The 13311-nt window shown below is 41.2% G+C and overlaps 1 protein-coding gene across 6 annotated transcripts in view; it reads right to left on the reverse strand.

Moving 5' to 3' along the window:
• The window catches only part of UNC80 (unc-80 homolog, NALCN channel complex subunit), a 186976-nt gene that overhangs the window by 34659 nt on the left and 139006 nt on the right, over positions 1 to 13311 (reverse strand). For all 6 annotated transcript variants that reach the window (XM_036022913.1, XM_036022916.1, XM_036022912.1 and 3 more), the window contains 8 exons: positions 12054 to 12322; positions 10312 to 10446; positions 8654 to 8792; positions 7950 to 8046; positions 5660 to 5830; positions 3740 to 3832; positions 2126 to 2161; positions 1557 to 1775 (listed from right to left, as the gene is read on the reverse strand). In XM_036022913.1, coding sequence (XP_035878806.1) covers positions 1557 to 1775; positions 2126 to 2161; positions 3740 to 3832; positions 5660 to 5830; positions 7950 to 8046; positions 8654 to 8792; positions 10312 to 10446; positions 12054 to 12322 — 1159 coding nt within the window. The remainder of the gene's footprint in view (positions 1 to 1556; positions 1776 to 2125; positions 2162 to 3739; positions 3833 to 5659; positions 5831 to 7949; positions 8047 to 8653; positions 8793 to 10311; positions 10447 to 12053; positions 12323 to 13311) is intronic.

Genomic DNA, 13311 nt, shown 5'->3' on the forward strand with positions numbered 1-13311 from the left:
ACCAAGTGCCTTAAGTAGTATAGATATAGATGGAAAAGTTATGGGACAGTTACTAGCCCATGATCATGATGATGATCAATCTGTCTCTCTCTCTCTCTCATCCATCTTCTAGGAATCTTTTCCCCTTTCTCCCACAAAATGGCCATTGAGAGTAGTGGTTTTCTGACTCTCAGAATGTGGTGTTGCTCTAGTCACAGAATTACTTAGATTGGCTAGCCATGATAAGTGGGAAAGGAGGGGGGATGGATTGAATGGAGCACTGGGTTGCTATGGCAACCGATCTTAACACTCCAGACTCTCTTCCCCTTTCCCAGCTAGGAGCTGAGATTCTCAGTGTGAAGTAAAAGTCTTCCCCGTTAGTGCACATTGGGGAGTGTGAACACACGTGAAGCTCTGGCGTTCTGGGTGTGCGTCAACCACTCAGACAGTGTGAAAGCAGCCTGGAGGAGAAACAGCCTGTGTTTTTTATACATTTTTGGGCCCTCATATTCTCTCACTTAGTCCTTCCTAAAATTTTCAAGGGATAATTATAAAAAAAAAAAAGAAAGTCCATAATGCAGAAGTTGGTGTGTTTGCCAAACTGTAATGTTATTGCTAAATGGCTGGAACCTAACTCTAGCTTTAGCTTTACAGATATACTCAGTTCTCCAGGTGAATAATTTGTTACCCATGGAGTTTTCCTCTTTCCAGGCCTTTTAATGACCTTTTACAACCACTGCAAATCTGAATAGGAAATCCTTTGGAATTATGTTCCTTTAAGGAATCTGAAAATACAGACACAGACTTTATTTATAATTTGAGTAACAACTGAGACGGCATCTCCAGAAGGAGAATGACATATGGGAGCACAGAGATGTGGCTCTCGGGCCTCTTGTGGCCATATCAGGGGCAAGAGTTTGAAATGATAGCTGTCCTCATCCAGTTCGGAATTTTTACCATGGCACTGTTTGTGTGAAGGGGACCTCAGACCCAAGCAAAGTGTGGCTCAGAGTTAAAAGTTTGCAAAAAAATGTAAAAAAATAAAGATTAAGATTAGTATCACTTCTGTGCTAATGCAGATGAACTCATGATATTATAGTGAAAAACCAATGTGCTCACTTCACTGCAGGGCTCCCTACTAAGTCCCCAGGTGGTGTAAGGGCAGAGCAAGGCTTGGAGCAGAAAGTAGTAGTGCATTTTTCATGTAAAATAATAGAGAGAAGACATTTAATTCTTGTGAAAAATTAGCATCTGAGTAGCAAAGAGTATTTGGAAGAAGCTACTTTTGCAAGAATTCAGTTGATGAAAGTTTCCATTTACGCACTTTTTTTGAGGAGCAATTATGTGGACTGTGCTTTTCTGTGTTAAAGAACATTTTCTCCCTGTCCCTCCTGAGATCCTTTTTGATGAACTTAACATACATTTTCCCAGAGGGCCTTGCATGATATGCATCCAAGCCACTGGAAACCAATCATCCTGAGTATCCCGGTTCTCATCCCAGGACCTCCCTCCCCCTCAAAACCCAGACACGCTGCCTGAGTTGCATCTACACTGGAGCAGGAAAGTGAGAGCGGTACCGCATGTGGGACTTCACATCCAGCAGCTCCAGGGCGGTGACCCGCGGCTCCCCAGCCAGGTTTTGCAAGATCTTCAGCCTTGGCCCGCAGTGCTTGTAGAATTCGGTGCAAATGTTCAGCAGGGACTCCCGGGGTCTTCTGAACTCCTCCCGAGCAATTCGTTCATCCAGTTCCTCTCTGGGAAGGCCTTGCCCCTCCTCCAGCAGGTGAAGGTTTTCCCTGGGGAATCATAAAAGGTTAATTGGTAGCCTGAATAGGTATGTGTATGGCAACTCTGAGAAAAGCATCACACTGAAGAAAAAGATAAGATTCCTCATGTTACACAAAAGTTAATGAATCAGGGCAGGACCTAGGAAAAACCCATCTGCAGGATAAGGAAAGTTGATTATCCTAGAAGAGACTGCCATCCCAAATCGTATTTGCTTTACATTAGACAATGCCTGAGGATTTACCTGGAAATAGTATGCCATGCATTAAATAGATAATATCTAATGGAACTGTAACCCAGCTCAAAGGCAATCAGCACAAGATGTCAGAATTAGTATGTTATTAGGGTTGTCTTTCTGTACCTGATAAAGTGCAGTTTGGCGCCTGGTTCCTGGTACCTGGAGGCCAGAAAAACGGTCTGCGTTACTACTAGAGCAAGGACAGAGGGCCTGTGGCGGAGCTTCTGAAGGATGTGTACGCCTTGAAGCTGTTCATTTTGATAATCTCACAAATGCACACATGTGATTCCCCAAATATAAAATCCTTGTCTTTTATTTGGCTGCCACATAGGCTGCAATTATAGTTGCTTTGAATGCTGTTCCATTGCCATAAAGTTTGTGGAAGGACAGATACTATAAAGACACATACAAAGTCATGAAATGTAGCTGATAAGGGAATTCTTAAAAACTTTCAAAGTTAAGTGAATCTAAGTTATGGTTTTAATACCACGTGACTTGGTTTAGGCAGTCAGAGGAAGAAATATGATTGACTTCTTTTCAGCTGTGGAGATAGATTGCTTTATGGCTGACTGACATTAGGACTTTAGAAACCTTCTTTTTCCATATATCTTTCATCCAATAGTTGAACCTAGCCCATAAATATTATTAAAGTATAATCATTTTTTTCTCAATATAAGAAATTGAGGCAAGAATTCACATCACATCAGGTGACTTATAGTCGGGTTTGGAATTTGTTTTATTTTTTAAGATTTTATTTATTTATTTTTAGAGAGAGGGGAAGGAAAAGAGAAAGAGAGGGACAGAAATATCAATGTGTGGTTGCCTCTTGCACGCCCCCTGTGGGGGAACTGGCGCAGAACCCAGGTATGCACCCTGACTGGGAATCAAACTGGAGACCTTTTGGTTCACAGCCCATGCTTACTCCACTGAGCTACACCAGCCAGGACAGAATTTGTCTTATTTCTAATATAAATATACATGATGAACAGAAAATTAACTTTACATAATTAATGATACACACTTAAAAATGTGCTTCAGAGAGACTGGAAAATTCCTTTCTCCTTAAGAGCTCTCTGCTAACTATTCCACACTAAGAAAAAAGAACTTTCTCACAAACTGGTTTTGGGTTTGCCTTATTTTAACTTTTCCTTGGAGGAAGAAGCTAACTAAACTTTTGTGTGCTTATGTGTGTTAGACTATTTAGAGATGAACACAGACAGAATGAAGCAGGTAAAGTAGAGCCAGTGTCCGAGTTACACCAAAACAGGGGAGGAGATTAAGTCAACTACCCTGAGAGCACCATTGAAGGACCTAAGTCAGTCTGGATGAAATATCTGTGGAAAATCTGTCCAGATGAAAGAAAGTCGACTCTGCATAACTGCCCTGGGAATGAGGAACCACCTCCTGATTATTATTGTTTTATTTGCCTGTTTCTTGGAAGCAAATGAAACAACACTGGAAGAGTTCAAAGACCACCCAGGAGGCAGAGAATATCTTGCATGCTCATGCAAATAAACTGATACAAATGCCAATTTATGAAGGTGGCTTGGATTTCTCTTTGACAATTTCAAAGGAAGCCTTGGTATTTTCTTGAACTTTAAGCTTTCATCCTCTTTATTTTCTTGGAGATTTTCACACTCACTATTGACTGTTTTCAGAATTCCTTTCATGCCTAACAGTGGAGATTCAGGCTGTATGAAATTGAGAGTCCACAGAAGAATATGGCCAGTGCCTTACCTGGTGTTCACCCCAGACGACATGGTGTGATTGGCTGTGGTGGTCCCTTTATGACCTTGGTCACACCTGCTCATTTGTGGGGCTGTCATGGGCCTGCAACAGTGACAGCAATCACCACAAGACAACAACAGCAGGAGTGCAAACATTTATGAAACCCTCAAGTTATTGAAGCTCACATAAGCTTTAAGTTAGAGTCTCCAAAAGACAGGCTACTGAGCTTTGGGCTTTTCGGTCACACTCTTTTGCTGTCTTTGTTCTGAGATGCACTTTAAAGGGGACAGTAATTCCCAAGGGGTCTACAAGCTCACCATGGTTTAAGTTCTTCCACTTGGCTTTGAGTGACAAACTATGGCTCTACAAACTGGACATTTATGAAATCAGACTCCCAAGTCTATATTAATTGAGAGTTAAGAGCACCTTTTTCATTTCTACAGGTATCAGGAAGTTATCCATTCTAAATAATAAGCAAAAGTTAAAAGCATACATACACATACCATTTTGGCCACCAACACCATAAACAATCATTCTATTTTTGTGAGAAACTACTAGAGAAAGAAAGAGTCTTTCTAAGCAAAGTCATATCCAAGGCTACTCAAGGAAGTGAGTAAATTAGTATCTAGTACAAGTCAGTAATTTAGACATTTAGAAATAGATTTGAATCATTTAGTTTTATACCTGCAGGGTTGACTTTAAGTACTATATTAGGTAAACTTTGCTTCTCTATCAGCAACTGAGACATGGAAGGGCCGATGCGGCTTTTCAGAATAATTGCTTGAACTATCACATCAGCAGTGGCAGTTCACCCAAGGCTTTTGAGCTACATTCTGTTTGTCTAGGTTGCCAGTGTAGCTCCTGATGAGAAACTAAACATATAGTGGCTTAATGAATCACAACCTCACTTTCCCTCTCACTGTGTGGTGCATGTGGAAAAAGTCCTCCCAGGACTGAAGGAATTCAACTAGTTCTGTCATCAACAGAGCTTGATGAAGCCGGGAAGTTGGTGCCTTTTGGTGAGGGTAAATCATAGACAGAATTTTAGGTTGAGGATGTGGCGAATGGAATGGAGGGGTAAAGACACCAATCCCAGAAGAACGCTTCCCCACTGTCACTCCGGGGAGTGACGGATAGTTTCTACGATCTGACTTCATATGGGAAAAGAGAAGGAAAACTGATTATTTGCAGAGCGTCCTGCATCCACCTTCCCCATTCCTCTCACTCACTCTTTTGTCTCTACCCCTTCTTCCCCCATTCACCCCCTAAATCTGGTCTCTCAACTCCTTCTGCTTCTGTGCCCAAAAATCTTGTGATAGGACTAACTTCTTGGAACTTTGTTTGGGGCTGAATTCTGATGACAATTTACCTTTCTAGTCCCAAATTACTCAGCTCCCTCTCTCAGCGCTACTGAATTTTGTCCCGGAGGGAATCTGTCACTTATGGCATTAGAATAAAATGTTGCAAATTGTTTATTATGTAGTTCTTGAAATTACAATAAAAACCTTCTTACAAACAGTAAAATAATAAAAGAATGCTTACTTGGTTGGAATTGCAGACATTTTCATATAATGAGAGCCAATAAACATGTTGATCACATTTTCACATTCACTAAATTGGCCCTTTTACAAGAGATTTGTTTAGCACTAGGTTAAAACTGCCACAGATGCTCAGCAAATTACATGCAAATGTGTGTTTAGCAATCATGGTATAATAATAATAATAGTAGTAGTAGTAGTAGTAGTAGTACTTAGCACTATTTATCCAAACAACTTAGGAAATGTTTTCACTTTTAAGCCATATAGGACTGACTTTGGGCAGATATTTGTAAATAAAGTCTTTAGAAATTTTTAGCCATCACACTTTTTCTCCATCTTTTCGGTAGATACACTTAGTTTACAGCTGCGGGTATTTCCCCAGTGGGATTACCTGGTGAGGACCTCCACACTGTAAAGCAGGGCCTGCAGGGATGTCGCAAGAGCAGCTGTGGCGGCGATCTCCTCTCGGGCCGCAGGCACGGTCTCCACTTGTGACGTCTGCCTCTTCAGCTTCTGCAGGTAACACGGGACTAAAGCTTCCAAGACCATCAGCATCTGAAGACTATGTCAACAGGAAGGAAACCAAGTCACTTTTTACATTCTGCTTTTGTGGGTTGTGTCATATGGAAGAGCTTGGAGAAATGAAAAGACAAACACTGAAATTCGACTTGGGGAAACCGGCAGAAATAATAATCAAAACCCGGAACACAAAAGTTCAAAATGACAACCTCTCACTTACCAGTTTTATATGGACCAAAATAATGTAAGTCTGCCCCCCCGCAAAATAAATAATGAATTAAATTTTTATTATAAATTTTACATGGAAAGAAAATAATCTCAACAAAAACAACTCTGATAGAATAAAATTTTAAAAAGTGAAAAGTTGGAAGTGGCTTATTTGTAATTTATAATGACTAATGAAGAAATTAAGCTGGCATGAGGAAATTAGCTTTAAAAATAATCCCTTAAAAATTTACGACTAGGGTGAAGATGTTTGTATTTATAAAGTTAGAGTCAAAATGTTCTAGGTGTCAAAATATCCACTGGGATTAAATAGTATAGTTGCAATAGTGGGGTCAGCATTATTCTGCACTAATTGATAACCACAAGTAGGAGGAATATGACAGGTGGAAGAAGATGGAATATGAGAGAATAAGAAATCGATGATAAAGAGACCACGGTCAGACAGAGAAAATTAAGAATTTGAAGTAATGTGTAAATCTTTAGGCCCCAAGCAATCTTTGCATCCCAAGTAGGTTACAGTATTTTACTTTCAGATCAGTTTCATTCCTCTATCCAATGTTCCTTAAATTAGCTGCTCTATAGATGTTTCAGGATAGGTTCAATGATGAGGTTGGAACTGGACTAGTTTGAATGGACAGGTGCTAGTTCTTTGGACTCCTTCCCCATGAGAGTCACTGGTCATATTCCCTCTCACTGCAAGCCTGAGTCACAGCTCACCCCAAGAACATGAGATCATCACCTGGTCTGAGGAGGTGGATTAATGGAGGTGACTCTGGGTTAGGTCAGAGCCAGCATCTTGGAATTGGAATGATAGACAAGATTTATACTCATGTTCTTTGTGTGACAGCGGTTTGTTGTCTTAGTTCTTTGAACTTACATGAGAAAGATGGTAACCAACCTGGGCCTGGCAGTCTTTGCAGAGGAGCAACACCCTGAAACAGTTTATCAGCTCATACTTTCCCAAAAGTAAGAGAAAATAGAGGCAAAATTGTGTGAGGTTTATGGCTAACCCTTTTTTTTTTTTCTCAAACTATGTGGCCACAAAGGGCTGTCAAAAAAGGAATTACCCATAACAGAAATAGGAAAATTGAAACAGCTGGCTGTTGTTTGATTTATTCATCTCATAAATGTTTACTGTTATGTTTTCCATGGAATAAAGCACCGTGTTGGACCCTGGAAGGTATATACAGACATACCGGGAATATGGTAGCATACAATCTAGTGCCTTGTGCACGGGTTAGATGTTATATAAAAAGATCAAGATAGACTGAGAAGTAGAGAGGGAAGGACTACCTAATGTTGATATAATTGGAGAGGCCAAAGGGTTCATTGAGCCAGAATTATAGAAGATTTTAAAGGAATGCAGTTCCAGGATTTTTAAGGAGATATACTACATAAAAGGAGGCTATCTGTGGTTCATTTGTCTCTGCCTTTAGCAGACCTATTTCCATAGAGAGATGAAACTGGTGTTCAACTTGCATATCAGTATAAACCTCAGAGCAGTCATCATCCTGGAATTGGGAGGACACTCCATGTGGGTCTTTTAAATTCCTCACACTTAGCAAATTAGCAGGCAAGATTTATACTCTTGCTCTTCATGTGATAGCTTTTATTGCTTTCCGAAAAGTTTTCTCAAATAAATTAAATGTCTATTCTAAAATTTTATTTGCTACTAATTTGTATTACATGTAAAGATATTCTCTAAAGAAGACCAAACATCTTAGCTGCTACGCAAATTCTAAATTAGGGGATTTCAAATGAGTGAAAATGTACTATGTTTTCCAGAACCTCAGCTATGACACATTTCCCAAATTTAGTTTTTGAAAACTTAGTTGCGGGAATGTTACAGGCTGATCATAGCAAATACAACCATTGTATTCATTCCATTTATTTTCTTTGCTGTGTTTACTTATCACAGAATAAATGGCTGCAGTTACCTTCTGAACGATTCAGGAGCATAGGCCACCACCGTAACACAGAGTTTAATGGCCTCACTTATAGAGAATGTCAGGTCTTCGTTTCCATAGCAGAAATCTGAAGGGACAGAAGGTGAAGGCACGCAGTCAGAGTGGATTCTGCCAGTAATGAAGAACTTCCCACTTCTAACACTTCCCAGTTAGATTTGTAGCCATTCCTTCATTAGACTTTATTCTTAAACTGCGAGCACTATTAATTTCTTCATCTAAAGAGACAGAAAATTATTCTTTTTAACTTTTAAGTAATAAGATGAAAAATAAAAGTGCTCTTAGGGGGAGCAGTTTCTTAAAATCTCACCTCCTAGAAGATAGCACTTGGATTGCTCAGACATGCGTGACTTCTAACAATCCATGATCATGAAAGACCATTTTGGTGGGTTATTCACTTAGAATTGCCCAAGAAAACCCAATTTTCTGAAAACTGTACTGCTAGAATAGTCATTTACTAAGCAACATTTTAATACAATTTTCATAGCAGAGAATTCTTTACTCTTTAGGATTTATAAGAAATTGAAAAACAGGAGACAGGGAAATGTACTCATTCCATTTATACTGCTGTCCCATTTAGTTTTGCTGTTGTTATTTAGTTCGACACATTCAACAGAGTTATTTTTTAAAGAACAATTACAAAGAAAAAAAAACGTCAAGGCGAACTTTGCTTCTACCTAAAGACTTGAGCGGCTTCTCAGCTTTGACCAGCTCTAGGATGTCTAGTATGTCCGTGGTCTCCCCCTCCAGCGACTGCAGCAAGTCGAACAGGCACTGGGCTGACACGCCTTTGCTGGGCCCGTTGTTGGCAGCGTCCTGTGTGAAGAACGGCAGTTCAGTGTACTGATTCCCACATGAGTACTAATATGGCTTCATCAGGAACACGGCTTTCACAAACACTGCCACCGTTAGTAATTACACATTGATCTGGTATTCAGCTTACATAAATCTGCACCCAGCAATGCTGCTGTGTGGTTTTGGAGTGGCACATCTGACTTTTGGGGGATCTATTAAATGCTAATCTGGTACAAAAGAGATATTTGTGGAAACTCATAAGAATATAGCAATGTGTCTGCTGCCAGAAAACTTCATGCCAATGGCTCCTCTGGTCTGCAATTACAGGATTCAGCTTTTGCAAAGGCAAATTTTATAATGGGTTTGTTGAATACTGTAGTTCGAATATGTTTAGAGTAACAGATGCTTTATTTGAACAGCTCTGGGAATTTTAAAAATCTTCTGTGATAACAAATCTCAAAAATAGGGATACTTAACATATCAAATCTATTTAAATGGTTTTCATTCATTCATGAAAATAACAATTCCTTACTAAATTCCCATGCTTTGTTAGGAACCATTCTGTGTACTGAGGTTATAGCAAAACAAGAACAAAAATCATATAAACAACTAAAAACAAACAAACAAACAACAAAGCTGTTGCTGTAATGGAGCTTAAATTCCATCGTGGGGTGTGGTAGAGATACATATTAGTGAAACAAATCCAGGTATGGCGTGAGATATGGTACCAAAGCTCTGAAGAACAAGAAGAAGAGAGTGGGTAAGTGTTAGAGAATGACAGAAAGGAAAGAGAATCAGGAACTCTGCTTTCAATCATTTTCTACTCTCTATCCTTTCATTAACTGAGTATAAAAAACTCAAGAGTTGGTCTATTTACATTCTAGGGGCTGAGATGAGGATTGAAAAGAAATGATTTTCTTGTTGAAAGAGAAAGGATTTATAGCATTCACATCCCATCGGTCGAAGGAAGAGACCCGAGAGACTGATTGTACAAACGGACGATGGCCAGGCCGTACATGAGAACAGAACTCGGATCTGCAACCTGCAGTAACCTGCCCAGGGAACCAACCTAAACCCACTGTCTATAGACACCAGCCCAGGAAGCAGCCTGCAGGACATCAGGCTTGTTGGGAGTCACACTACCAGCTTTAGTGGAAAGCAAATGATAATCCCTGTCCCTATAGGCCCCCCGAACAGCCAGGATCTGATTAATAACTGACAGCTTCCCTAATCCTACTTCCTCTTTCCAGCATAGGACTAATCATAGAAAGCCAAGATGTACCCTTAACCCATCACATAAGATGCCCATTTCTTGTCAGCCCCACTTACAACTTCCTGGGACAACAGCCTCCAATCAGGGCACACCCAAAGCCTTCTTTTTTCCCTTACAAAGTTTTCTTACTCCTCTGTCTGCCTTCGAGTCTCTGCCAGAACACAAGTGGTGGTGGCTGATGCCCTTGCTATATAGTAAGCTGTGAATAAAGAGCCTTTGCTTTTCTCATGTGCTTGGTCTTTGTTTATTTCCACAGAGTTTACTCACAGGGAACTCCAGCAGAGGGGCCACGCTCGCAAACAGCTGGAGCACAAAGGGCTTCCGGTGCAGAATGTAGAACTGGTGGCAGGCAAATTCGATGGCTTGACGCAGCTGGGGATTGCTTTCATAATCAGAGTACACCTGTGGAGAGGTGCCACATATTCAGAAAGGGCCCCATGGCTGTGGAAAGCATGGAGGAAAGTGGGTACTTTCATTCACTGCTGGAGGGGAGGCAAAATGGTATAAGCTTTCTTCAAAGAACTTGGGTCATGTACATAAAAATCCTAAAAAAAATATGACTATACTTTCCCCCCAGGAAATTTGTGACAAGGAATTTATCTCAAGAAAAGAATTGGGCAAATGTACAAAAACACATATACAAAAATGCCTGCTGCAAGGTTGCTTATAATAGTGAACAATTTGAAACAACTTGAATTACTCATAAACTAGGGTTGGTTAAGTGAATTATGGCACGTGCATAAAACAGAGTACTATGCAGTTATTTTTTTTAATTAACAGTTTTTTAAAAGATTTTATGTATTTATTTTTACAGAGGGTAAGGGAAGGAGAAAGAGAGGGAGAGAAATATCCATGTGTGGTTGCCTCTCGTGTGCCCCCTACTGGGGACCTGGCCTGCAACCCAGGCATGTGCCCTGACTGGGAATCGAACCAGCGACCCTTTGGTTCACAGGCTGCACTTAATCCACTGAGCTACACCATCCAGGGCTATGCAGTTATTTTTTAAAATGATATAGTGCTAAATGTCGCTCCATGAAAAAAAAATGCCCATGGTATTCTTAGTTTTACATGAAAAAAGTAGGTAATGTACTTGAATACATGGTGTGATTCAACTTTTGGTTTTTACAAAGGGCAGGATAGAGTGCCAGGATTTTCAAGCAGCATAAACAAGGGCTATGTAGGAGGGAGGATTGTAAATGAGGCTTATTTTCCTCCTTCTTCTAAGTTTTGTAATGAGCATATTGGTCTTTAGTAGTCAGTAAAGTGTTATAAAAATAGAGAAAATTCCAACTATTTAAAAATAGGACAGAGAGCCCCGGTGATATACTAAAAGTAAAAACCCTGTAGGTTGAGTGAACTCTACTTTGCACGAGCATATAATACTTTCATAACTTTTATTGAAAACTTCCAAATAAATAGAGAATCAGGGCACGCCCGTAGGCCTTACTCCGTACCCCTAAATGGGGCCAGATACTCATTAGCCATAAGTACAAAGAAACTGTTCCTGCTAAATTCACCTCCTTCAATCCCCACATACTAAATCCAAAGAAAATGAAAATCTCTATTTAGATAGAAGTTAGATATTCTTTTGGAGAAGTATCAGCTGAACACTGGCCATACCCTGGAAAAAATGGTTCTCAAACAGTGTAAGGCATCAGAACCACCTGGAGGTGTTGTTAAAAACAGATTAATGGGCCCAGACTCCAGAGGTTCTGATTCAGTAGATCTGGGAGAGGGCCCAGGAATGTGCATCTCTAACAGATTCCCAGGTGATGCTGGTCCTGCTGGTACCGAGACCATGCTTGCAGAATCACTGGCCTAGAGGAAATGGAAAAGCATATTCCAGGCCTGGGGCACCCGGGAAAATTTTAGGGGGATTTCATTTGCGCTTTCTGCGGTCACAAAAGAAGACAACTCTGTCACTGAAAAAGGTCAGCGCCGGGTCTTGCAGACCTGCTAGCTGAGCGGTACTTGGTTAGTATTCTGGTTAGGAGAAGAGAGCCCGGCACCTGCAGCATGGTGGGCAGAATCCACTGGTAGCCGCTGAGGGAGAAGAGGTGGTTGAAGTGCACAGCGCTGTTGATGACGGTGGCCGCGTACTGCCTGAGCAGGGCACTGTCTTCGGGGTGGAGGATCAGAGCCCCGTTAAACACGTTGAGGAAAAGCATGATCTCGTCCCCCCAGGGAAACTCGCTCGGCATGCCCAGGAACATCTCCTCCAGGAGCTGGATCCACAAGCTTTTCTGAAGAGTGTCAAGGCCAAACAGCTCCTTCCCAGCTGTGAGAACACGGAACAGTAGAAACATAATTAGCCTGTCGCCGATCCTGTCAGCGTGGGAGGGCGATCCAACCCAAGGGCTCCGCTGTTTTCCATCTGTTCCACCTCTGGGGTGTGTCGATCTACTGCTGAAACGCTTCCCAGCACAATACTGTTGGCATGAGCTCTCAAAGGGCTTGCAGCACCACCCCTTTCATTCAACTCTGTAGGCGGACAGAGGAGATGTGGGCAGCGGGTCACTGCCCAGGGAGCTGTGGTTTTGAGAGAAATTATTTCAGAGAGAAAATGGCAGGGTTGGGACTGTTGCTTCTTCTTTTAAGTCCTGGTCAGACTAGGGCTCTTTCCACTGCTGCTCTGCAGCTTCTGGATGAAGTCACTGAGCATAGGTTACGCTCATTTAAGTAAATGGTCCCAAATTAATAACTGAGGAACAGAGAGAGGTTTCAAAGGGCATCTCTTTCTGCTTCTCTCTCTTCTTCAATTCAGGTGTAATTTAGATAGAGTAAAATGCACAGATCTTATGTAGAGTTGAATGAGTTTATACAAAAATACACACTCATGTACCTACCACCCTAATCAATAGATAAGACCATTTCATCCTCTCAGAACATTCCCTTATTCTCCTTCCCAGGAAATCCATTCCCCCAAACCAGAGGCAACCCCTGTCCTGATCTCTGTCACTACAAAATAGTCTTGCCTCCTCTTGAGCTTCCTATAAACACCTATTCTTTACTTAGGCAACCTAACAACATCATACGGCTTCCTTCAGCTGCTTATAATCTGCTGGAGCATCGGTCTCAAAGTTTGGTCCCCCTGAATAGCATCATCATTATTCCCTGGAAACTTACTAGGAATGCAAGTTCCTGGGCCCCATTACAGAACCACTGAATCAGAGACTTGAGGGTGCAGGGAGGAGCCCAGCAACCTGTGTTTTAGCAAGTCCTCCATGGGATCATGATGCACAGTCAGGGCTGAGAACCACTAGCTTA

This window comes from Phyllostomus discolor, chromosome 4 (assembly GCF_004126475.2).
Source record: "Phyllostomus discolor isolate MPI-MPIP mPhyDis1 chromosome 4, mPhyDis1.pri.v3, whole genome shotgun sequence".
NCBI lineage: Eukaryota > Metazoa > Chordata > Mammalia > Chiroptera > Phyllostomidae > Phyllostomus > Phyllostomus discolor.